The sequence below is a fragment of the Spinacia oleracea genome, chromosome 5 (assembly GCF_020520425.1).
Source record: "Spinacia oleracea cultivar Varoflay chromosome 5, BTI_SOV_V1, whole genome shotgun sequence".
NCBI lineage: Eukaryota > Viridiplantae > Streptophyta > Magnoliopsida > Caryophyllales > Amaranthaceae > Spinacia > Spinacia oleracea.
In genome coordinates, this window is record NC_079491.1 from 5,588,021 (window position 1) to 5,614,144 (window position 26,124).

A 26,124-nucleotide genomic window follows, 5' to 3' on the forward strand; every position below is an offset into this window, starting at 1 on the left:
TTCTCTCATTCACTTTAACTACTTTTGTGTTTAAACTAGTGTGTGGCCCGGGCGTTGCCCGGGTTTTGACTTTTATTCGTCTTTATTTGTTGTAAATACGTGTTCGTGTAAATGGTGTCGTTATAGAATTATGGGGTTACACACAAGATTAGCGCCCGATTAACAACCTTTTAAAGTTGAAACTCCATGTTCTATTACCCCAAGTACATGTAATATGTTCTATAATTTATTCAACCACTTACTCGTTATATATTACATTCTATTACCCATAGTTTTTTTTTTAAGCTTAATCTAGAAAAGTAATAACTGTACATTTATAAATTAAGTAATCATTCCCCTTTTTTGCATTCACTTCTTTTCAATTTGTCATTTATTGTAAAAAGAACATAAATGTTTATATAGAAATATATAACATAAGTTGTAGTTGGTTAAGATGGTTGGATGTTGAACTTTTAACAAAGGGGTCTAGTGTTCGATCCTTACTACATGTTTTTTGGTTGTCAATGACATGTCATGATGCGGTGACGTGGCGTAATAAGACGAGGTATATGTGACACGTATACGTTCTTAAAAACGCCTTTTAATATATTAGTATAGATATAATAGATAAGCCAAAATCTACTTATCGTATAAAACTCCGTGAAAACTTAATGTGACGATTAAATTGGGAGGGGTAGAATATATCCTGCACATTATGTAGTATAACGTTTTGTTTATTTACTCTAATTAATCAGATAAACAAATTGTCGAATTCTCTGGAACAAAATTATAAAATTCAAAACACTCTTGCCGAAAAAAATAGGTGAGTCTAGGGGAGGGTTTGAGGCGGATGTGGATACACGGGTGGGTGGTGGAGCAGATAGGGATTTTGTTTTTTACCCCTCGAGACGAGGATGGGGAGGGGTGGCTATCGTTCCTATCACTGGTGGTGGCGGGGAAGGGGATGAAAATTTTTAGACGGTAAGATGTTTATTTACTCAATTACTCTAATTAATCAGATAACCAAATTGTCGAATTCTCTAGAAAAAAGATTTAAAATTCAAAACACTCTTACCGAAAAAATAGGTGAGTCTAGGGGAGGGTTTGAGGCGGATGTGGATACACGGGTGGGTGGTGGAGCAGAGAGAGATTTTGTTTTTTACCCCTCGAGACGAGGATGGGGAGGGTTGGCTATCGTTCCTATCACTGGTGGTGGCGGGGGAGGGGATGAAATTTTTTAGACGGTAAGATATAAAGGTCGCGACCCGTCTCAACGTCATCTCTAGATAAATAAAGTAAATGGCGGGTTATGTGTTAAGTGGTTGGATAATGAGGCAGATGAGACGAGTAGTAAGGTAGATATAACTATTGATGGGAATGGTGGATTAAAATAAATTTAATTTTGATAGAGGTGATGAATGATGATGAATATAATTTTGTCCATGTACCCTTTTTTGTTTTATTTTTTTAATAAATAAGACAACAGACAGGTTAACAACAAAATTATCTATCATTAATTTTAATCAGCAGAATATCTATGACCTCTATTATGATGATTATTATCTACCACTATAGTTTAGATTTCATATAAATTTATATTTAGATTACAAACCGTGCATCGCACGGGTACTATACTACTCCCTCTGTCCCATAATTATAGTCCCGTTTGATAAAAAACACGGGTTTTAAGAAAAATGGAATATAGTACATGAAAAAGTAGAATAACGTACAAATGATGATTGAATTTATGGAAAAGTGGAATAAAGTACATGTGAAAAAAAAATATAGTACATACGAAAGTGGAATATAGTACATGGGTGGGGTTTTCAATATATTTTTAATTAATATAGTACACGAGAAAGTAAGGACCTTTGTAGCCAAAATTAGAAACAGGACTATAATTTTAGGACGCCCGATTTAAAAAAAAAGGACTATAATTTTGAGACGGAGAGAGTAGTAAATAACTATAAGTAGTACAAAGTATGAATTGTAAGAGGTGACCAAAAATCTAAGTTTTGTTATTATTTTAGGGAAACTATTTAAAATTTATTGCTATGTATGTGACAATAACATACATTTTTTGACCAAAAATTTAAAATAACACGGAGTAATAATCTTGAACTCCTGACCAAACATGAAACACATAATCCCGAAAATTCCAAAACGGTGTTGATCGATCCTTGGTCAAAATTCTAGTCAAACATTGTTTTACAAACTCTACCACCCTCAACTCATCCTATATATTGGCGCTGAAATTTAATTATAACTCTAAAATTTCAGATTTTGGGTCCAAAAAAGAGGACCTTAAACGGATTGGGCTATGATTTTTAGGCTTTATTTGACAACATTAGCTGAAACGGATTAGATAGCTGAATGGGTAAGATAGCACCTTAAATCGATAAGGTACTGAAACTGATAAGGTAATTGTTTGCATTAAATGTTTGATAAAATATTTATTAAGCAACTGAAATTTTTAAGTAATTTTTATTAATATATACATATCTAAATATTTCATTATAAGTATAGTTACAAATAAAATATTCAACCCCAATTAACTCCTAATTTTTTTTGCGTAATACTGTATTGAAATTTTATAATGGAAACATCTATACAAATGTAAAAAGTTTAAAATAAGCCCAACCCTTTGTAAAAAAAAATTAATATAAGCCCACCCCTTTGTAAAAGAAATAAATCCCTAATAAGGACCATTTACAAAAAGTATCCCCTGCCAGTGGATTGTATTTTTTAATCCACCGGCATGATAAAATTATGAGTTTGGTAGGTGCACGAGAAAATTACCTTGAGATTGAGGCTAGCAGCCAACTATAATTGCTGCAAATCCGTGAGTTTTTCTTTTCGTCTCGATCTTATGCAAAGCATAGGACATCAACACTAGGGGTTGTTAATGAGCCGAGCCGATACCGAACTTAGTGAGGCTCGGCTCGAGCTCAATATTGCTAACCTTTGACTCGGCTCGAGCTCGAAGTTCGACGAGCCTTAGAAATTGAGCTCGAGCTCGGGCTCGAAACTAGGCTCGATTCGGCTTGAGCTCGAAAAGTTTAACGAGCCTTGGCAAATAAGCTCGTAAATTTTAAACGAGGCTCCATATTTGATTACCTTTGTAGGGCCCAATTTAAAAATTAGCTTCAAGGCCAACCAGATCCAAAATATTAAACCTTTGTAGGGCCCAATTTTGGTAACATTTGATGCCCATATTCAGCTCACCTACGTGCCTACTAGGAAATTGTTTTTATAGCTGATTCTAGTTGGATGTTTATTTGTCTTTGTCGATGTGGGAGAATGAAAGTTTTCAAAAAACAAAAGTGGTATATAGCAAGCTCAAACAGGAACTTTCTTCCCTTTCCTTTATTTCGTCTGCCCCTTCCCTTATTCCCTAAGGTTTCTCCATAGTTGATGGCCTTACTGCTAAGTTCTAGAATAATCCATATCAGATGTATTTTCTTATGTAGTAATAATGTATGCATTAGTATGATAATCATAAAACCCAAAAAAATCTATGTTAAAAGATAATTAGGAAATACAATTCAAATCGCCAAAAAAATTAGGCAAAATTGAAGACATTAAAGATGAAGAAAACAATCAAACATACTAATAGGAGCAAAAGGAAGCAAACGATCCAAACAATGTAACTCACAATTCTTACTTGAGTTATTTGACGAGTTTCGAGTTGCCGAAAAACGAATTATGAGTGCATAAATGGCGAGAGTACTTATGGTGACGAGAGAAATGCAATGATGAAGAGGTATGGGATAAAGAGATCTATGATAAGATGTACTTTCAGTTTTTATTTTATATATCCTTGAAAGTTGGTAACTCAAAGAAGCCCAAGGTAAAGAACAATCTAAAAGGCCCAAATAAAGAATGATTAGTACAATATGGGTAAATTTATATGCATCTCAATCTTTCATTATGTTAGCTATCAACCAATATGGGACTCAAAACTAGTCTCACGTAGTAAAAATTATTACTATGAAAAGATTCGAGCTTGTTCACGAGCTTTCGAGCCGAGCCTAGGATAGCTCAAGCTTGGTTCGTTAAGATCTCGAGCCGAACTCGAACTCGAGTCGAGCCCGCTCGAGCCGAGCTTTGACCGAGCTTTAGCGAGCCGAATACCGAGTAGTTCACGAGAAGGCTCGACTCATTAACACCCCTAATCAACACAATGGGACAACATATGTGGTGCAAGGATTATCAGGGTTGTCGAGCGATCAGGTGCAACAGATTATGGAGATTCTATCTAAGCCTAAACCTAAATTGCAGAGTAATATAGACTTAAGATGGATTGTTGACACTGACGCTTCGGATCATGTGACGGGTAATCTTTCAATATTGAGAAATATCACCACATCTGGAAATTGCCCGGTAGTGTTACCGGACAGTCCGAAGAAGAATTCAAATCAATATGGCTCTGTGACATTGGAGGGTGGGTTAATTCTTGACAACGTTTTATTCGTGCCTAAATTAAACTGCAATTTAATTTTTGTGACTCAATTAAGTGACGAATTAAATTATTCTGCTCAATTTACTAACAAAATGTGTGTGATTCAGGATCATTTGACTAGGACGGTGATTGGCGTGGGTGACAGACAGGAAGGACTATATTTTTTCCGGGGAGTTCCGCAAGGGAGGGTGTTAGCAGTGCAATATGTGGTTGACTTATGGCATCAACGAATGGTACATCCGTCAGAGAAGATATTACAACTACTTCCCTCTGTGAGTAATAGTAGTAGGAAAAATAATACAATTTATGATGTATGTCCGCGTGCAAAGCAATGTAGAGAGAGCTTTCCAGTTAGTGATAATCATGCTAGTCGAATGTTTGAATTAGTGCATATTGATTTATGGGGTCTTTACAAAACTCTGTCATCATGTGGAGCGAAATATTTTTTGACAATTGTTGGTGATTTTTCAAGAAGTGTGGATTTATTTAATTAGCAACAAAAACAGAAGTTGAGTCAATGTTTCTTCATTTTGTTGCTAAATGTTAATTTAATCAAGTCATCAAAGTTGTTTGGAGTGACAATGGTACGAAATTCAATTGTTTGCAAGGATATTTCTTTAGGCATGACATGTTGTTTGAATCGCCGTGTGTTGGGACGTCTCAACAAAATGGGAGAGCGGAGAGAAAGCATCAACATATTTTGAATGTGGGGAGGGCGTTACGTTTTCAGGTAAATTTGCCTAAGAAATTTTGGGGCAAATGTGTTATGACCGCTTGTTATCTCATTAACCGTACACCTACCCCTATACTTGGAAATAAAACTCCTTATGAAATGTTGTTTGGAAAAATGCCTTCCTATGCACCTATACGTGTTTTTTTATTGTTTGTGTTATGCGCATAATCAACGGAGTAAGGAGATAAATTTGACTCACGACGTAAAAAATGTGCGTTTCTTGGGTATCCTTGGGCAAAAAGGGTGGAAGTTGTACGACTTAGAGACACGAGATTTCTTTGTTTCACGAGATGTGAAATTTCATGAACAATCATTTCCATTTGCGCCCGTGGCGAAAATGACTACAGTTATCCTCAACACTACCCAATTCAACATTTCGGTAAAATTGGTCTGAATATGATGTCATATGACTCATATTGTGTCCATATATTAGCGATAATTTGCTCCAAATTCGTCGGCTTAAGAGAATTATCAATAACTTAGGTTATGAAATTAAGGCAAATTTGCCAAAAAAACATTTTATAATTCAACTTTAATTTTAAGAGAAACAACCTTATAAAAATTATCCGGAAAATTCTAAACTTTTTTTAAAAAAATTCTTTGCGAGAGACAACATTTTTCCAGTATCAGACGTTGACTGCCATTTTCAGACATTGATTGTCACGTATACAACGTAGATTGATTTCGTGCATTTATCCTACTTGCCCGAGGTAATATTCATTGCAATTACGTTGCCGAGATTTGGGTAAGGATATGATATTTGTTCATTTTTCAGTTATTTAGGCAAAATTTTAATACCATGCAGAATACTAAGTAATTATTAGATAAAAAAAACTACCACTAACGTATTAAATAAATATAATTGACAACTAATTTACCATATATACTTCTTAATTAGCTTTGATAAGTTATTTTCTTAATAACGTGAAGGCTAGTGCACTGTCCAACAACGAGTAGAGATAAGTAACAACTTAACAAACATGTCTAAAATCCGTAACAACTACAAAATGTACTCTAGTTTCATTATTCTCAAACCGTCCTTAATCCTTATCATTAAATCATTAATCCTAAAAATGATTGGATTAAATAATTTCTTTCCCTATCTTTTTTTTATCGGATATTTCATGAAATACCTCCGAGTTTTGAAGTAATTCGCCATACGCCCATCAAGTTCCAATAATTAACCAAATACCCCTGACAATTGACTTAATGCCCAAAATACCCTTACTGATAACGGTCCGTTAGTCCGTCGTTAGCCTAGTTTCATAATTCACCAAATGCCCCTTTTTAAAAATTTATTTCACCAAATACCCTTATTCCGAAACATAATTCACCAAATACCCATAACTTAAAAATACTAAATTTGATGCTCAACTGTTAGGTTTTGTGTTTGAAAATAAGTCGTTTCTTATTGTTTGTTTATGCCTTCTTGATCCACTAAAGTCGTGATAATATCTAAAGACTAATTATGAACAAACGTAGTAAGAAGAGAAAATAATAATGTTGATTGTGTGTTCCACTCAATACAAAGCTACGTAATTTATAGGTATCAAAATAACAATCTAAGCCTAACAATAAGGGAGAAAGATACTTATGAAAAGAATCCAAGCATCAAAGAAAATCAATGTTCTGATTAACGAGTGGGATATCTTGAAATGACAATTTGTACATTAAACCCAAGGCATAATCCAAAGAGAAGCTAGTAAGAAAACTTATTCCTGATTACAGCTACGATGCCAATTATGAGCTTTGGATCTATTGATGTCACAAGGAAATTTGACAAGCATCGACTCATCATACACACTCAACTACTTCAACCCAGGGACGGGAAACACTTGAGGAGAATCTCAGAACCTATTTCGAGCTCCTGTTCTATTATGGTCAGTGGAGGAACCAATCTCACTATTTTTCCTTTTCCAGCAGTTAATATTAACAATTTAACATTCATGAATTCCGACAAGCATCACCTAGCGGGCCAGCTTGTACATCCAACTCTATACCAATAATAAGACCCTGTCCACGAACTTCTTTCACATGTTGGTTGCCTCCCAATTTCTTTGCTAAGAGTTCTCTGAAGTCCTGACCTTTCTTTGCTAAAAGTACTTGCGTGCTCTCCTAAGTCCTAAGTTCTGCATGTCCATCCCAAACCATGACATAAATAGGATTAGCCTTTATTCATTTCAAAATCAAAGTAAGATGCCTTGTATTGACATTCAGTATCAACTTTTTTTTTTCATTTGCTTCAACTCATATTGCATCTTATTGTTTCCCCTGTTTTCAGTACTTTCTTCTTCGTCTAAGCTTCCCCTGTATTGTCCTTAATGTTGATGCCCCCTGTTTTCTTGCTCAACTACTCTCTTGCACCATCTCAGATTATTGCAAGGATCACACTTGTAGTACAACCTTTGTGGATCGAGTGTTGTATCGGAGCTTCGGATGTCAAATTTCCTACCACAATAGCAAAATTTGTTAGACACTTTATATATGTAGACTCATTGTGTGTGGATGATGATTTTGAAACAAAACTCATGACACAAATCTAATGAAATTGGAAAAGCAAAGCAAAACAACATCTAAATTACAAGAAACATTCAGAAAATGGGTTTTTATAGCCAAGTAAGACCAACGGCTACTTTTCAAACGAAAAACTAGCAGTTGGAAGTTTGGAACATCAGAATAACTATTTTTAAGTTTGGGGCATTTGGTGAAGTAAGTTTAATAATAGGGGTATTTTGTGAAATAAATTTAAAAAAAGGGGCATTTGGTGAATTATGAAACTAGGCTAACGACGGACTAACGGACCGTTATCAGTAAGGGTATTGTGGGTATTAAGTCAATTGTCAAGAGTATTTGGTGAATTATTGGAACTTAATGGGCATTTGACGAATTACTTCAAAAATCGGGATGTTTCATGAAATATACGTTTTTTAGTCCTATTCCTATTCCTATTCTATCCTACTACGGATTATAGAATCTATTACTATATACTAAAAGAGACATCAGGAATGACACGTGTCACTTCCTGGTGAAAATTTTCCCTCCAAAAACTCTTTCCTAAAAAAAAACATATTTATTTTATTCTTTTTTATTTTCTCTCATTTTGTATAAATGTTTATATATGGAAAAAAATATAGGATTATGAAATATGCCATTATTAAAATTTTGGTAAAATTTTAGTCAAACTGTCATATCAATAATATAAAATATGGATAATTAAAAAAAATAATCGATTTCCACGTAGATAATTAATTAGGTGCCACGTAGATATTTTAATTAAATAATTACTAATATATACAACTCCGTCTAAAATCAAACAATCTAATAATTAAAAAATAAATCTAAAATAAAATTCATCCAAAATGAAACAATAATCTAAAATAAAATAAATAAAATTCAATTTAAAATCAAACATTAATCCAATATTAGAGCGCCTCATAGAAAAATCTAATGGTTTCGTCCAATGAAAAATAAGATTTCAAAATTAATTTTGAATTAAAAAAGTCGAGTGCCACGTAAAGAAATGATTAACTCTCACGTAGATATTTTTTATTAATTATTTATTAATGTTACGCATATACAATTTCATCAAAAAACAAACACTTTCATAATAAAAAAAATCTAAAATGAAATTCAATGCAAAATAAAAAACTAACCTAATCTAATATATATATATATATATAAAGAGGACTTTTTTGGAGAGCATTCGGAGCGCCACGTAGGAATGTCTAGTCACAAAATCATTATTAATATATTTTAATTAATTAAAAAAAAAGATAAATTAAAACAAAATCATTATTAATATATTTTAATTAATTAAAAAAAAGGATAAATTAAAATTTCCATTGGATCAAAGTTTCCGTTGGAATGTTAGGTATCAAAATCTTACTTTGTGTTAAGAATCCTAACACCATAAGAGTGCTAACACCTAAAAATTTCGTTAGAAGGTTATTTACATTTACATTAGAATTTTATTTACATTATAATTCTACTTGGATTAAAATATAATCATTATTAATATATTTTAATTAATTAAAAAAAAAAGATAGATACATAATATGATAAAGATAGATTTCAACAAAAAATTATCTTACTTTTCTTTTACCTTTTTGTATATATATACATATAAGCTCATGGCTACCAAAAATCCTACTTCAACAATCCACAAAAACTCACGGTTGATGGTATAATTTTAGTTAATTAGGTCCGTGTAGCCGTAATTAATATACGAGCACACAATTATATACTGAGTATTTTCGTTATTATATAATGGTATACGAAGTAGTTTGCATGGTTCAAAGGAACCTTCATGTGTTTGAAGCTTTCATCTTAATAGCCTTCACAATTTTAGTTGAAGTTGCGTTATAAATGCCGTGACTTGAATTAGAGTTTATATGAAGTATAATCCTAAAACTGTGCTGATGATTAATAAAAGTAAATTGGTTCTCTCCTTAATTACTTGCATTTCCTTTTCCTTTAAAATACTATAGAATTCCCTTAGCTTCAATTAAGGAGGAAGACTTTGGCCAAACTCCTCAATTGTTTCATTTTTTTCAATTCTCCTCCTACCTTCTCAGATCCCTCTTATTCTTTAGATGTTTAGATATCTGGATATTTCCTTTTTTAAGCAAGTCCATTATGTTGGAGATAAACAATTTGTATTTGTTTAACCACTGTAAAGAGAGAACAAAAACAGATTCAAGATCATGTGCTGCATATATAAACTAATGCTGCAACAATAGGTTATGAAAAGGAGTTATTGTGTCCATATATTAGCGATAATTTGCTCCAAATTCGTCGGCTTAAGAGAATTATCAATAACTTAGGTTATGAAATTAAGGCAAATTTGCCAAAAAAACATTTTATAATTCAACTTTAATTTTAAGAGAAACAACCTTATAAAAATTATCCGGAAAATTCTAAACTTTTTTTTTAAAATTCTTTGCGAGAGACAACATTTTTCCAGTATCAGACGTTGACTGCCATTTTCAGACATTGATTGTCACGTATACAAAGTAGATTGATTTCGTGCATTTATCCTACTTGCCCGAGGTAATATTCATTGCAATTACGTTGCCGAGATTTGGGTAAGGATATGATATTTGTTCATTTTTCAGTTATTTAGGCAAAATTTTAATACCATGCAGAATACTAAGTAATTATTAGATAAAAAAAACTACCACTAACGTATTAGATAAATATAATTGACAACTAATTTACCATATATACTTCTTAATTAGCTTTGATAGTTATGCCTTCTTTATATATGTATATTAGATTCTTACTCGATATTTTGGTCAAATTAGCATATTAAATATATCAAATATTTTAGTCAGATCATCATATTAAACATATAAAATATATAATACGTAGTAAGTTAAAATATGATAAAATGAGTACATTGGAGATAATTATTTACGCAATAGATTTAAGGGATAAATACTTCAATTTTTTTTTTAAAAAGATGATTAAATAATAATTTTCAAATATCCGTGCGTGCACGGGACCTAATCTAATTGCCAACCATAATAGTGATATACTCCTTACAAAACTTTCCAACTTAGATTTGGATTCGTAATTACTAATTCGATCACTTACCAAAATTCCTTAAAACTTAAGATCCTCGGTTTTGGACTTCTGGGTTCTATTTTACTCTCTCTCTCTCTCTCTCTCTCCTCCCAAGTACAAATATTCGAAATCCGGCAAAATCAATTTTATTTTCTATCTCTTCAAACTCGAATTCCGGCTAATCGTATCTCCTCCCGGAATCTCCTAAACACCAAAATCCAGTTGTAGTTGTAGTGTTGTATCTGTATCTCTAGCCGGCCGCGCTTCTGTCATCCACCTCACCTTCTCTGCTGCCGCTGTATCTGTATCTCGGTAATTATCTACAAGTATTTCTTATCGATTTTTCTGTTGATTTTATTTCTTTTTTTCAGTGATTCAAAAATATAATTTTCTAAATTGTTAAATGTATTTTGTTGGGTTTGTTTTGGTGTTGTTTCATAGTTCTACTTGAATTCGTATAATCCTTTTTGACATGATTCGATTCTTCTGGCAATCACCGTGCCTGGGCTCAAGGACGGGCCTGGTTTCGATGAAATTAGGGGGTGTGGGGAAGGGTTTTAGTTAAGAATAAGTTTTAAGTATTATTGGGGTTTTTTATTGAATAGTTGTTTGGAAATTAGAAAGTGTACAGAAGTTTGATGACATTGGGAATTTGGATGGATTTAAATCGTGTGTATTTGGTTGTTCTGTTATTTATGAATTTTTCTTTTACTACCTGGCTTGTTAATTTGTGTATTTGGTGTAATTTTTCAATTTATCTCTATTTGCAAAAAAATAGCAAAAAACAAAAAAAAAAAAGCAAAAACTAATATGGATTGATATCTATTTGACAATTCACAATGATGGTTTAACAAGTGACTAGGTGTATTATCAACTACATCCTGTTAATCTCGAATTCGCGTTCGCATCTCTTGAATTGCATCCATCGTGTTGAGTCATGAGTGAGGGTCCTTCCTTAATCATCAGGCCTATTCACTGCCATAGGCCTGAACTAATTTGAGGTTTACTTGTGCATTCAGAAACTGTAGTGTTAAACTACAGGGGATAATATTGATGGACTATAATTTAGCTTTAACTGCTTAGTTATAACTTGGTTACATCATTGGTTGATATAGGAAACCGTAACATAACTGTAATAGTTTTTGGACTCTATTAAATTCCTAAACTAACTCAGCTCTAGTTTCCTAAAGATACTAGAACCCTAGATATACCATAACTCTAACATGTAGTGGTCTGAATATGCCTGCTTCGAATGTTGCCACCCAAGTCACAGGCAAAGTGATAGTTTTTCAAATGTGGCCACCTAAGCTGAAGGCAAAGTGGCCTTTCTTTTTCTCTAGTTCTAGTTGGGGGGCTTGGGGGTAGTTACCAAGAAATCTAATGGGAAATTGGCTGTTTGAGAAAGGACATTCTTTCGGGAAAGGCTGACACTTTGGACATCAACCATTTGACATCCTTAGGGAGTGTACATAATTAACTGCTTTTGCGTTGATCATGCACTAGTTTTAACTGATATTAATCGATGAACTTGGATTTGTCGGGAGTTATAGTCTTTATACTGATCAAAATGTTGTATTGCCTCCAATATGTAAGCTAACTGTTCTGTTGAAGTTTTTAGCTTATGTATGAAAATGACTTATACCTTTTTACATGGAACTAACAGGACCAAGAAACCCTGAAAATGTTTCCCTCTCGTGCTCATCAATTACCAAATAGTTATGCACCTCTTCTGGGTACATATCGTGGTGGAGATCCCTATTATAGCCCCGCTAGGCCCGGCCCTACTTCAAGTCCAATGGGGTTCAGGATCCCATATCCTTTGCACCAAGGCCCTCCTTCAAGTCCAATGGGGATTACGAGCCCATATCCTGTGCACCAAGGTATGCCTCATCCATAATACATTTTCTGTTTCTTTTAAAGATTATTTTATATGCAATGTATAGTTATAGAATTTTCAAGTTCATCTGCTATAATTACTTTAAATGTTCAGGTGGTCCAAACCTCAGTACTCCACCTGGCAGGGGTCAATGGTTTAACAATAATCCTATTCCTGCTCCTCTTGTGTATCAAGGTACTTTTTAGTCACTGTCTCACTGAAGAAGAAATAGATTGCTTTTAAGTTCCAAGAAAGTTATCTTGAATTTTCATTCATTATTTATTGATTATTATGCAGGTAGCCCTAACTTTAGATGTCCTCCACAAGGAATGAGTCACTGGTCCTATAATAGTCCCAGCTCGGGCCTAGGACGTGGCGGTGGTCCTACTATTGTAGGAAAGGGGAGGAACCCTAGTTCAGGATGCTCTGGTGGAAGAGGAAGGAGAGGAAGGAGAGGAAGCTATGATTATGGTCAAGCACGATCTTTCTACAACAAGTCCATGGTAGAGAACCCTTGGGAATCCTTGACCCCTGTTATTTGGCATGGTGAGAAGGAGAATGATGTGAAGAGTTTTGCAAAGAACCGATATTTTCAGAAAACTCCTGCCTTTCAAAAAACTCCTAGTGCAAAACGAGCCCGGGTTTCAAATCCTTATGACCCGTCTAACTCAAAGAAAAATGGCAGCCTTGCTGAGTACTTGGCTGAATCTTTTGATGAAGCTGTTGAAGATGCAGCCACTATACTGTAATGCTTTTAACACTGGGGAATCTGGTAACTTGGTAGTTAGTAATTGTTATATTCGATGAACGATACTCCCTCCGTTCCATTATAGGACTTACCAGTTTTTTCAAGTTTAAAATTTGATTGTTAAAACTTTCTCAAAATGTTTATGAACTACTCTTTACTATTTAATTAACACGTTTTTAAACTGTTTTTTGTAATTATATCAACGTATTTTGAAAATATAAGACTTTGAAAACACGAGTCTGTTCTGTAAATGGAGGGAGTGTTTGACACCGAGGAGGGTAATTTAGTAAATTGCAGGTTGAGTTTGTCCTGCTTGGCCAGTGGCGGCTCCTATGGAGAAGGGTTTGACTTGTAATTTTCAGTTGCTACTGCAATGTCTTTTAGATAGGAATTAGCATTAGCTATGTAAATAAATACGGAGAAGTGTATTACCCCATTTAAAGTTATTGGAAGAAGGTTGCCATTGTTCTCATTTATATTATTGATTACATCAAATGCTCAGAATCTGTCAAAAGCTGGGTTTTGATTTCTGCCTTCCCTGAATTGATGATTGGAATTGCTGAAGTCTTCGTGCTAGCAGGGGGCTTTGAGTTCCGTCAGAAGAGGACGGTTTCCTTCCCCCAACCGTAGTTCGTCTCCAAGGGACTGTAAGTGGTTTCTTTGCACCCCTTCATCCTTTTTCCTTACTCTGTTCTAAGCTGGTTTTTTTTGCTAGGTTTAGTTTTTATTCCTGAAGTTAACTAGTTAGATACTACGTATGTTTCATTTGGGTATTGGGTCCTTTATTAGAGTAATCTTATGCGATGTGGGTTTTGTTAGGCTCCGTTTAGTAGGGTGTAAAACATTTTTATGGATTACGATTTTTTCCAATCATTTTACGTTGTTTGGTTTGACAAGGAACGAAAAACAATTTTCCATAACTCTCTCAAAAGTGGAAAAACTTTTTCCGTAGGGAAACCATTTTTCCATCTTTCCTTCTTACCCCCCTCTCCCTTCTTCCCCCTCAATCTTCACCATCTTCTCTCATTTTCTTTTAAGGAACCAAACAAGGAAAACTAGTTTGGAATGTGTTTTTATCTTAAAAAATATTTTCCATAGAAAATCATTTTACATTGAAAACGTTTTACACAAAACCAAACAGAGCCCTAGACTTGCAATCTGGGCATCTGGCCATGAAATCTATGTTATTCCACCTCTCCATCGTATCAATCTGGTTTTGTTATGTTTTTGCAGGGTTCAGTGTTGCTGCTGCAGCGTGAATGTCTTGTTCAACAACCAAGCTTCCAAGAGAAGGGATTACTAGCTTTTCCTTTGCTTATTATGAGTTGTAAGGGCTCTACGAGTTCGTTTCAGTCGTTTGTAGTATGTGTGGGTTATAAACGGCCCTAACATTTTATGTTGTTTTACTTTGTCAGCGTTGTACTCTAAATTACACGAGTCATCTATTATGCACTTATCACTTATTTTGGTTATGACATGATTAAATTACACAGTAAAGTGATAAAGGTAGCAACTTGCGATAAATAGTAGTGTCGCACGTATGAAGTATCATGTTGACATGTCACGTATTTAAATGGAAAAGTAGTGATTTTTAACATATATCTATATTACAAAATTTTATATAAAGATTTTTACACAAAAGATAAGCACCGAAACCAATTAGTTAACCAATGAAAACAATTAGTTAATCAATTAAAGTGGTTTTTTCGGTAATGCATTCTTACACAAAAGTTGTCGTATCTCTATTCTATGAAGGAACTCCTGAAGTCATTAATGTAAATGGTATTTTGGTGTCCCCTGTAGAATAGACTATAAGGACGGAATAATATAATATCATGAAAGTAATAAATGAGGGGGAAAAGTTAAACTATTATAATTACTTATTAGTTATCTCCTTCATAACATATGTTTTTTGAGGGAACTCTATAACTCTATAATATATGTTTGTTAAGGTTAATAAATTTGGGGAAAAAGGACGATACTTGAACAAATGGTGATCCAGTTTATTGAGGAAAATAATACGGGTTAAGTTGAAAATAGAAAAAAACAAGAAGTGAAAACGAGAGGAGAGAAAAAGAAAGAAAATGTAAGGGATTAGAGTGAAAAATGTGGCATTCCTCCTTTTCAAAGGGAAAATTGGTTCTTCCCTACCTAAAGTTGTTTTCCATCCTCAACAAAAACAAACAAAGAAAAATGCGAAATTCATTTTCCGGGAAAGTTTTTAAGTAAAAACAAACAGAGTCTAAATAAGAAGAGTAAAGTTACATACATTCAACATATAAACAAAAATGGTGAATTTCAAGAATCCATACATTCCATATAAGTACAACAAATGGGAAAGTTCCCAAACAAAAGAAGGTTAGCAGGTCAAAGAAGGCATACATCTCTGCTTCCCAACCAAAAAACACATACATTTTTAGTCCAATTCAGATTAAAAACAACAAAATCAAAACACCAACCAACTAATGAACTAACATACCCCCTCCCCTAGACATTTATCGAAATCAATTGGCCCAGATGCAGATAAGGTCTCCACCACAGCAATCTTCAATCCACTATCCGGCTTCTCGGATTCAGCAAGAAGCTTTAATTTCAATTCTTCAACATGAGCTTTAGCCTTTTCAAGCTCCATCAACGCAACTGCTAACTGTCTACTCTTATACAATGCAACAGCCTTCTCAACAAAGGGGGACAACCAATCTACTTTCAACTGCATAAGTTGGAGGTCTGACAAGGTAGAAACCAGATATTCCATCTGTTCTTCACTCAAGTTACTTGCTGATGTATTTTGCAGAATGTTTATTACCTTTGCAACAGACTCTGAAGCCATGGTTATAGTATCGCTACTGCGGATTGCACTCCCTTCTAGAATGTTCCCGTGTTTTGCCCATACCTTTTCTAATACAGGCACTAACTCAGGCTTCACTTCTTTTCCATGAAATGTTGCTGGTATAGTTTCAGAAGGTTGCACCGCGACAATACCTGAAACAGAGAGAAAATGTTAGACAAGGGGTTGAAACAGGAAAGTCTTGTTACAAAACAGAATGCAAATTGCAGTAACTTTTTTATTTGATGACATTGCAGAAATCATTAATTACCTCCATTCTCATTTTTAGGATCAATAGTTGTCAAAGTGGTCAGGGAAAGTCTTATTGTAAAACAGAATGAAAATTACAGTAACTTTTTTTTTTTGATGACATTGTAGAAATAATAATTACCTCCATTCTCATTCTTGGGATCAATAGTTGTCAAAGTACTGACAACCATTTGCTTCATATCTTCAACTTGATCATTTTTGCTGCATACTTCTTGTTTCACCTTCTGCTCTTCATCGAGATTCCTTCATAAACAATTGGAATTATGGAGTATAGTTTTAGATACAGGACGTGCTGCTCCAAAACTCTCTTAAATATAATCACATACAACATGATCAAAGAGTTAAAAGTTAGCAAGTCCTAATCTAGTAAACAATTTTCTCATTTTTCGAGGTTTTTCGCGCCTAGATATGATCATAAAACACCATACAAGGAAGACAATTATGACTCCACAGAACAACATGACCACACAGACAACAAGATATGCAAATGTACAATTAAGAGTTAACCAAAAAAGAAAGCACAATTGTATGGTTCAAAGATTTGAAAGAAACAGATCAACATTATACCATGGCAGGGCAAAACTCAACCTGATCTAAAAATACTATAATACCAAACAGACAAATATTGCATTAATGTAGTCCAATAAGCAGAATTCCAGGCAAAGGGGTTTGGGGAAATCAGAGCAAAACAGAAAACCAACAAAACCTAAACAAAAATCTAGAACAACATTACACAAACATATTTAAGTAATTTGGCATCTCATAATTACTTAAATCATAATTAAGTGGCTGTGCAACAGAGATGATTCAAAGGGAAATGAAAGATATATACCATGCCGAATGAGGCCATAAATAATGCGAAAATCCAGAATGCAAGGGCTTAAGCCCCAAAACCTCACAATCCTCTAGATGTTTAACCTTTTCTGCACCTTCTCTTGCACATTCAAACAGATACTCATCAGGAATATGATCTCCACCATATCGGATAAAACATTTCTTGTGAGAAACAACGCGATTAGGCTGACATCTTCGAAACTCCTTGGTGTTAATAAAGAAGCAGCAATCGAACCCTACGAACAAGGTTCGATCACCCAAATGTTTAACCTCACACCACCTAGATTGAGCTTCATACAGCTTATAAACCTTGAACCAAACATTCCCTTGTGAAGCACAAACACCAATCCATAGAACAAGATACAGATCCCCATGTGATTCTACCAAACGCCTTCGCATATAACTGTCACCGCCACCTCGAATCATGGCGTTTACAACGGTTTTCACCACCTTTGCCTTGTCATTTAAGGCGTACACTCGTCCTGATCTATCCACAGCACAAACCATCCCTTTGTAAAGAACAATGTCATCAAAATGAGCATCCCCAGTGAAACACAAGTACCACAATTTCTTGCCATTTGATTGTAGAACAGCTAAATTCCCTCCCTCGTATAATACTGCGATGGTTAAATCATCGGGGGATTCGGAACCGGATTTTGGAAACAGAACAGACTTATAAGCTGAGCATATAAGTGATCGGCGGGGTATTAGGGAACAGGAAACCCCCAATTCGTACTTCTTTTGGTCGTCGATTACAACCCTAAAATTTAAACCCTTGGTGACTTCTGTAACATTGAAATTGCGCAAATCTAGGGTTTTGGGGAAATCGTTCGACAAATCTTTTGCCGGACCCCTCGAAAAGGGGCAAATAGCACGAAGTTTACCGGAACCCGAATTCTCACCGGTTAGAATCCAACAATTCGACGGCGAATCAATTGATTGAACAACAAAAACAGAGGAAGAAACAAGCAACAAAGAATCATACTTGTGCCTCTCATTGAACGGGAGTTTCGCGTCGGAAGGGAATTTATGAAGAAAACTTAACGAAATCAATTTAGGGTTCTTGGGAGGGGTGGACGATCGCCAATTCCGGCAGACTGCTCGGAATCGAGAAGTATGTTCAGGACTATCGAGGCGAGCAGCGATTGCTGCTAGGTATTCTTGTGGCAATTCCGACCACCCTGTTGCTCCGGCGAGACGGCGGCGACGGTTGCTCTCCACTGCTTCCCTTGCTAATTGCTTCTTGACTGTCATTGTCCTGATCCTCATGGATATGAATGTCTAACGGCTAACTCACTCTGTGCTTTGTAAGGCGGGAGAATGTAATACAGTAAAATGTGAAGTATGAAACTAGGTTAAATTGATCCATTTAGGGAGTAGTGTGTTTTGGATAGGGATAACACGTTTTGTTGATACGTTTTTGTTAATTAAATGATACGGATTACAGAGTATAGGGTATGTACGTAGTAATTATATGTAAATTTATTAGTGAAAAATGTCGCGGCAACTTAATTTAATTACGTAACAAAAAGATAATTACGGCAGTAGAATGATAGAATACTATATTCGCGGGAAAGTAAAATTAACTATACCTCCGCCGTGTTTCATAATACTACGTACTATCTAAGTCGTCCTATTTGTTTACATGTCATTTTTAAAGATTTCACTTGAAATATCATTGTTATTCCTGATAACTACGTACTTGAAAGATGTCACTTGAAAACATCACGTGTAAAAATCACGGTTATTCCTGATAATGAAAGATTTCACTTAGAAATATAATATCACACATTAATATGTAAGTTTATACTTCGTACAATTGTTAGGAACTACTACGTATAACATAAACCTGACACTTAATTTTCATAACCGCCAAAAAATAACGCGGGAGAATGGTAGAGTACTTTTATTTGCGGGAAAAGGGAACTTATACCCCCTCTGACACATTTAAGTCGTCACATTTGTTTACATGTCATTTTTAAAGAGTTCACTTAAAATAAGTTGCAATTAATTTCCTTAAAAAAGTTTAAAGCGGGAGAATGGCAGAATACTCTATTCCGGAAATTTTTTATTATTTTTAGAATTTTTTTTTTATTAAAACCGATCTTACTATTGATTCAAACTTATTTTATTGATTTAAGTTGATGTTACCTTTTCCATCAATTTTTTTTTCCCATTCACTTAAGAAATCTACTACCCCATACTAAAAAGTTGAATTGAATGGAGTTGGAGAGGAAATTTTATTTTATGTTTTATGAGGAAAGAAAATCCAAATGGACTACATGAAATCATCATTTCGAATGATGGAATTGAAGAGGATGATAAAAATTGAGTTACTTTTTCAATTTTCGATTTGTAATTCACTAGCTATTTGGATAATGGATGCAATGCGAATTAAGTTATTTTTATCACGTGAAGTTTGATTTTATTCAACATATAGTTGAAACAAGCATAAATCTCATTACCTCAACGAATAGTATTCATATAGATCATGCTGGAAACATAGGTGAAACCAACATAAACGACTAAACGTCTAGGAGTATCATGAGTCATTATTCATGTTCATGCCTAAAACATATACTTCATTTGTTTTCTTTAAGTTACAACGTTTCTATTTTGGGACGTTTCTTATTGGTTGCAACTTTTCTATTTTTCACAACTTTGTCCACTTACCAAATTAACTACCCTCATCCATATTCAATAACCCACATGTTCCTTTAATTATACCTGAAAATAGGGGCATGAATGTAATTTACTACACACGTAGTATCTACTTGCATTGCAATACCTGAATTGAATAGTAAATGTTGCAACTAAAACACAACAGAGGATTGATTCTTGATAATGCTAGAAACATGGGTGAAGCAAGCATAAAACTCGAGGAGTACTCGATCATGGTCATGCTAAAATTTCAACATAGGTAAAAGAAGAGCCACACCATCAACTTGATGGTGTGGCATGTTCACACTTATAAATAAACACTAGCCTAGTGCGTTGGTTAACGAAATTTAAAAGTAACACCAATCTATACAAGAAACCTATAACATGAAACTGCAATCAAACAGGAAAAGTAACGGCGAATACAATGTATAAGTAGTATAAAAAGTCAAGTAACAACAGTCTATATAAAGAACCTCTAACATGAAATTGAATAGACTGCAATAAAACAAGAAAAGTAACAACGAAGACAATGTATAAGTAACATCGGCATGAGTTAGTTACACCAGTCTATACAATGAACCTATAACATGAAATTGAAGAAGCTGCAGTAAAACAAGAAAAGTAACCGCGAATACAATGTATAAAGTAATACCGGCATAGAAAGTCAAATAACAACAGCCAATGACCTTATACATATTACTTGCGTGGGAGGAAGCTTTGTATGCGCATCATGGTGTGGCTGGTCATACAGGAGACGCGTTGAAAGAAGAATAAACCAATTAAGTACTGAAACTAGAGTTAATTGGCAAGAAACAAATCATCTGCATCTAGAGGCTCAGCTCCGAATTGGTAGAAGATAATACTTCCACGCACAACGCGATTTAATTTGAGCCTCAGGATGCAGATTACTCATTTCTAACCAAACTATATTTAAAATCAGTGCTTGTTTATATCATGAGTCATAACTAAAAACTATTTATAGTACTAGCTAGTAGATTTTACATGAGTAAACTGGTGGGGTTTAAGGCATTAGGTTCTTTTAATCTCTAACATCAAGCATCAATCTTTTTTTACTCTTACCCATCATTTTCTATTGAAAAGGATTTTTAGACAAGACTGCTTTAATTTTTTGTCGAAAAATATAAGATATTCTTTGGCATCCAATTGTGATACTGTCAATCATCAGGTTTGTAATTTTACTGGTTTGGAACAAAATATAAGATATTCTTTTGGCATCATATTGGTGATACCACATTAGTAAGGAGTACTTACTAGTATGACTTCTACAAATTGGTCGCTGAATGAGGTCTTGAACGATTGGTTAAAGCTTAGGACTTGTGTATAATAGGTCACAAATGTATTTCAAGTTCAGATGTTATTTCCTTTTATTCTTAAACAAAAAATGGTTAAAGCTTAGGGCTTGTGTATAATAGGTCACAAATGTATTTCAAGTGATGTTATTTTCTTAAACAAAAAAAAAATGAAAGCTAAAAATATTGTTGCAGCCAGGATTCGAACCAGGAATTGTTGAGATTGAGAGATTTAACCAATGAGCTACTGCAGCTTCTTATGGTATGTATTTACAAAAGAAGTTTATTTGAAAAATCAAAAAAATCTAAATTAAAAATATGAAAAAGCTAACAAAAAAATTTGCTGCAGCCAGGAGTCGAACCTGGAATCGTTCAAATTGAGTGATTTAACCAATGTGCTACTGCAGCTCATATGATATTATAGTACAAATAAATAATTTTAAATGTAAAGAACAAGAATGAAGAACTAAATAAAAAACGTCGCCTGAGAGATTCGAACTCTCGCGGGGAAACCCCATGTACTTAGCAGGCACACGCCTTAACCACTCGGCCAAAGCGACTCTGTTGTGCATTTTTTATTCTTTAACATATTTATATGTGTTTATCTCGAGAAAATTGGGTTCCTTCGCTGAACTTCGTTAATGATATTTTGAAACGACAAATTTGAGGGTCATTTTTTAAGATGAATAATAACATATTTTTTATTGGTAAGACAATACACCAAATATAATTCTCGCTTTATCGCTTATGAGTTATGAGGAATATCATTTAGAAAGCAAATTTATGAGTAATAGCATTTGTGAGAGAACCTGAACAACTATAAGTGTGATGCATTGGAAATTTGAAATTCATATCTTAAATTAATAATTATAGTTAAAAGATAAAGTAAACATCTCATTCCCCTCTAAATTACTGCTCCGTCTGCAAATGCTAAAACGACAATTATTTCAGAACGGAGGGATTAATGAATAGAGAACTAATGATCAACCTTCCCCTTAAAGTAGATCGATATACTTCGTACTACGCAGTGGCGAATGCACTGTGTAAATTGGGTAGAAAATATCTACCCATTTTGTTAATTGAAAAATCATTTTAATAGGCAGTATTTTAAAAAAAGAAAAATACACAAATTTGTTCAATATGGGAATCAAACTCATGACCAAAGGGGACATGAACATAACTAGAGTTCCTCACTTACCACTCTAGCATCTTACCTTTGTGTTTCTTTGTGCAGATTAAATATAAACCTTATTTTTAGTTCGCCAAATATTTAAATTTTCAATTTTTTCGGGGGTGGCACATCATATTCAATTCTCATCTGATTTTTAATTTCTACTTCATATATTTTTAAAGTTTTGTTGTTATTTGCTTATATAAAACGAATTACTCCGTATACATTTATCTTGTATAATCTTTAAAATCTTAGAATTTATAAAATTACGGTGAACGATGAAGTTGGTAATATTTATGTAAACATTGTAATTAGTACTCTGCAAATTGTCATTTTCATTGTATTTTTTTTTACAAAAAATTACATTTTTTATTTCTTTTAAAAGTATCTATCATGTTTCAAAATCCTGGATACGCCACTGGTACTACGTACACTAGACATGTTGAAAACACCTAAGTAAAGTACAAAGTGCATTATTCTCGATTTTGGACCCCCGTTTTGTTCATTTTAAAACAATATTAATTTGGTAAAAACCTTCGTTTAGAATAAGTGTCAATCTAAATCATTATAACATCGAACAACAAATAACATATAGGGCGTGTTCGGCGATAACGTTTGAGGTAGCGGATAGCGTTTTGAGCAAGTCAAGACGCTACTTGTAAAATTTATAAGTGTTTTGCAAGGTAGCGGTTAGCGGTAGAAGTAGCGTTTTTGTACCTTTTGTCAAACGTTAAAATTAGTAGCGGGTAGCTTTTGACAAATTTATAGTAATGTTTTAAACAATATTCTAGATTTTATTTTATTTTAGAATATCAACTACTACTTTTACCGAACACTCGTATCAGTTAGCCGCTACTTTAACAACTAATCGTTACCCGCTACATATCACTCTAACCGCTACCCGCTGCAGCCCGGAGTCGAACCTGGAATCAACAATTGATTTAACCAATGTGCTACTGCAACTCATCTGGTAGTATAGTACAAATTAAACACTGTAAATACAAAATACCACAATGAAGGATCTAAATTAAAAATACGAAAAAGTAACAAAAAATTGCTGCAGCCAGGAGTCAAAAACTCACAAACCAACCCCACACGTAGAAAACGTAGAAAAAGAGATATGAGAGAGCTAGAGAGAGAAAGTGAGAGAGAGCCCCCCCTCCGCAACCGCCAGATCCACCAGGCAGCCCTTCGATTCGCCCACAGCGGTTCTCGTCTACGGTTACTCACCCCCAACCACCCCTCCAACAACCACCTCCCCCCACCCCTTTACCCAAACCAAAAATGTCATACGCAGCCACCCTAAAAAACCAACCCGAACCCTTCGCAATTTCGTTCTCCCATGCCTCCCTACTTCCAATTGTAGCCGCCAACCCACCCCCCAACTTCGACCCTAAGGTTGATGCTTTCATTAGCCTCGAATATGCAGAAGCTGAATCCCTTTCGGTAAGATGGATTAACTCCCTAATTATCAAAGTGGTGGGAAAGTCGTTCTCAGTGGAGTTTCTCAAAAGTTCCCTGCAAAGAATATGGAAAATCAAGTCACCAGTGCAACTAATTGCCCTGTGGAAGGGTTTCTACAATGTCTCCTTGCCATCATAGGAAGATAGAGAGAATGTATTATCGAATGGACCCTGGTTCATCACTAACTTCATGGTATTAGTGCAACCATGGACGCCGGGTTTCAAGCCATCGCAAGCTACAATCACTAAGATTCCGGTATGGATTACCCTCCCCGAGCTGCCAATTGAGTTCCATTCTGTATCAGTGTTACAAAAAATTGCAAGTCAGATTGGCACCTTCATAAAAACTGATAACAGAGCCATTGAGCAAAACAGAGTGCGTTTTGCAAGAATCCAAGTACTATTAGATTTGGCGTTGCAAAGGAAGGAAGCAGTATGGTTGGGGGCATTCAAGCAAATGATCATCTACGATGAAACCCCGTTCTTTTGTGCCCTATGTCAATCCATCGGCCATGGAGTGGGCAGATGCCCGCTAGAAACAGAGCAGAGGGAAGAACTGCAGAGCGGCGCAAAGATGAGCCATGAGGAAACCCTAATCAGCGACAACAATCAAAGGGATCAACAACCGTTGATGGAAGAAGGGGAGATTAATCCTAACCCATGGATCAATGTCTCCAACAAAAAGACAAGCTACAGGAAAAGTACAAGGAAAAGTAAGAAAGCAACAAAAAGTCCAGAAAAAGGGGAAGGAAGAAACAAAAAAAGACAAGAAATTTCGGCGCCTAAACAGAAGCAGGGTTTTCAAATGAAAAAGAAAATGGGTCCAAGTGGGAAGCAACCTGTGCTGGTCAAGAAGGTGGTCCAAAATTTAGTGGCCCAAATCGAGAATAACACACAACTGGGGGCCCAAAACAATGAAGGCAAGGCAGATCAAAAGATCGGAAAAAAAAACAGCATCCAAACAAAAACCTAATCCTAATCCAACGGCGGATATTCAACCACCGAAAAGGTCACCAACCAATACCCCATCAGCCATAACTCCACCCAAATCCACCATAATCAATGAAAGCATTAATCAGTCAAAACCCTTCACTTTCCTCTCCCAACCCCCCACTGTTACAAAACCCCACTCTCTCTCCTCCAATCTGAATACCAATCCAACTTCCATCTCTCTCCCTTCTTCACCCACTCACTCTCAATCTGATAATGTCGATCGACTTGGGTTCGAGCGATCTGGACTCCGACATGTTCGACTTCGGCGACGAGTCGTCGGAGGACAACGATTTCTCCAAACCACCTCCATACATAGCCAGATATTTCAAGAGTCGCAAGACCCCAAATCCCAACTTCACCTTACCCTTTCAACCTCTACCTCTGGAACTCCCAATCCCAGTTATGGAGGACATCGGCGATCACATTCCCAACCACTATGTCTGCAAAGAAGCACCGATCCCAACCTTCCCGGAGATTCATGTCAACGATATGAATTTCTACCTCAAAACCCCCTCCAAGTGGTTCATGGTCAGTGCGGCGAAGATAAGGGCTTTTGTGCTCAACCCCCAAGCAGTAGAGACACCCTACCAGGACATGTTCATGGCTCCAAAAAAAGGCGGTTCGATGTATCCTGTGCATCTCCCAGATCTGAACACAATGAAAGCACTATGCCCGATTCTGGAGATGTTCGTCAGATGGTGGATGACAAGTGCAGAAGAAAAAATGGGACAACTGATAGTTCCAATGGAGTTGGAATTTATGCACGACCCCATCCCGATCTTCCCTCAATTGCGAAAGACATGGCAATTGTCATCCAGATCCCCACTGAGAGGAACAGTTGGAGCCACGACCAATGGCCTGATGGTCATATCAACAACAGAGAGCTTCCCTCAGGTGGAGATCAAGACTTATCTAGTGAAGGAGATAGAGCAGGAAACTTGGGAAGCGGAGTTGGAGTTTGTGGCGAGGAAGAAGGAGCTATGGAGTATGAGGAGCAGGGACTTTATGGACAAGATAGATCCACTGACTCAGAAGAAGTTCAAGGAGTTCTCCAGAACTCGCAACACACCTGATCCAATGATTATTGTCGCCTGGAACTGCAGGGGTATGGCTCGTCGAGGATTCAGAACCAACCTCTACCACCTGTATACAGAGCATCGTCCAGATATCATCATTCTCACTGAAACCAAAACCAGCCAAGCTCACACCAAACACATCCTCAAAACCATCCT

The 26,124-nt window shown here is 35.4% G+C and overlaps 3 protein-coding genes and 1 non-coding gene across 4 annotated transcripts; 2 read left to right on the forward strand and 2 right to left on the reverse strand.

Annotated features, from left to right (window-relative positions):
* Positions 1-10,764: 10,764 nt before the first annotated feature.
* LOC110797313 (protein SICKLE) lies at positions 10,765-14,962 on the forward strand. Its single transcript, XM_022002419.2, has 6 exons — positions 10,765-11,051; positions 12,403-12,619; positions 12,730-12,810; positions 12,913-13,360; positions 13,866-14,010; positions 14,597-14,962. The coding sequence occupies exons 2-5, from the start codon at positions 12,421-12,423 to the stop codon at positions 13,903-13,905; spliced, it is 768 nt and encodes a 255-aa protein (XP_021858111.2). The 5' UTR covers positions 10,765-11,051; positions 12,403-12,420; the 3' UTR covers positions 13,906-14,010; positions 14,597-14,962.
* A 644-nt stretch (positions 14,963-15,606) lies between these two features.
* LOC130460872 (uncharacterized) lies at positions 15,607-18,671 on the reverse strand. Its single transcript, XM_056828569.1, has 3 exons — positions 17,293-18,671; positions 16,582-16,703; positions 15,607-16,345 (listed from the first exon to the last, which is right to left on the reverse strand). The coding sequence occupies exons 1-3, from the start codon at positions 18,561-18,563 to the stop codon at positions 15,834-15,836; spliced, it is 1,905 nt and encodes a 634-aa protein (XP_056684547.1). The 5' UTR covers positions 18,564-18,671; the 3' UTR covers positions 15,607-15,833.
* Positions 18,672-21,743: 3,072 nt separating this feature from the next.
* Positions 21,744-21,825, reverse strand: TRNAS-GCU (transfer RNA serine (anticodon GCU)). The gene has a single exon. It is a non-coding gene; the product is annotated as a tRNA-Ser (tRNA).
* Positions 21,826-24,089: 2,264 nt separating this feature from the next.
* On the forward strand, positions 24,090-24,872 carry LOC110775064 (uncharacterized). The gene has a single exon (XM_021979661.2). The coding sequence runs from the start codon at positions 24,090-24,092 to the stop codon at positions 24,870-24,872; it is 783 nt and encodes a 260-aa protein (XP_021835353.2).
* Positions 24,873-26,124: the final 1,252 nt, after the last annotated feature.

Excerpts from the sequence above, each read along its gene's own strand:
- LOC110797313 (XM_022002419.2), top strand. The coding sequence starts at position 12,421 with ATGTTTCCCTCTCGTGCTCATCAATTACCAAATAGTTATGCACCTCTT. Across the intron at positions 12,620-12,729 it reads CCCATATCCTGTGCACCAAG|GTGGTCCAAACCTCAGTACT; the intron begins GTATGCCTCATC and ends TTAAATGTTCAG. Across the intron at positions 13,361-13,865 it reads GAAGATGCAGCCACTATACT|AATCTGTCAAAAGCTGGGTT; the intron begins GTAATGCTTTTA and ends TCAAATGCTCAG.
- LOC130460872 (XM_056828569.1), bottom strand. The coding sequence starts at position 18,563 with ATGAGGATCAGGACAATGACAGTCAAGAAGCAATTAGCAAGGGAAGCA. Across the intron at positions 16,704-17,292 it reads TTATGGCCTCATTCGGCATG|GAATCTCGATGAAGAGCAGA; the intron begins GTATATATCTTT and ends TTGTTTATGAAG. Across the intron at positions 16,346-16,581 it reads TCCCAAGAATGAGAATGGAG|GTATTGTCGCGGTGCAACCT; the intron begins GTAATTATTATT and ends TCTCTGTTTCAG.
- LOC110775064 (XM_021979661.2), top strand. The coding sequence starts at position 24,090 with ATGGTATTAGTGCAACCATGGACGCCGGGTTTCAAGCCATCGCAAGCT.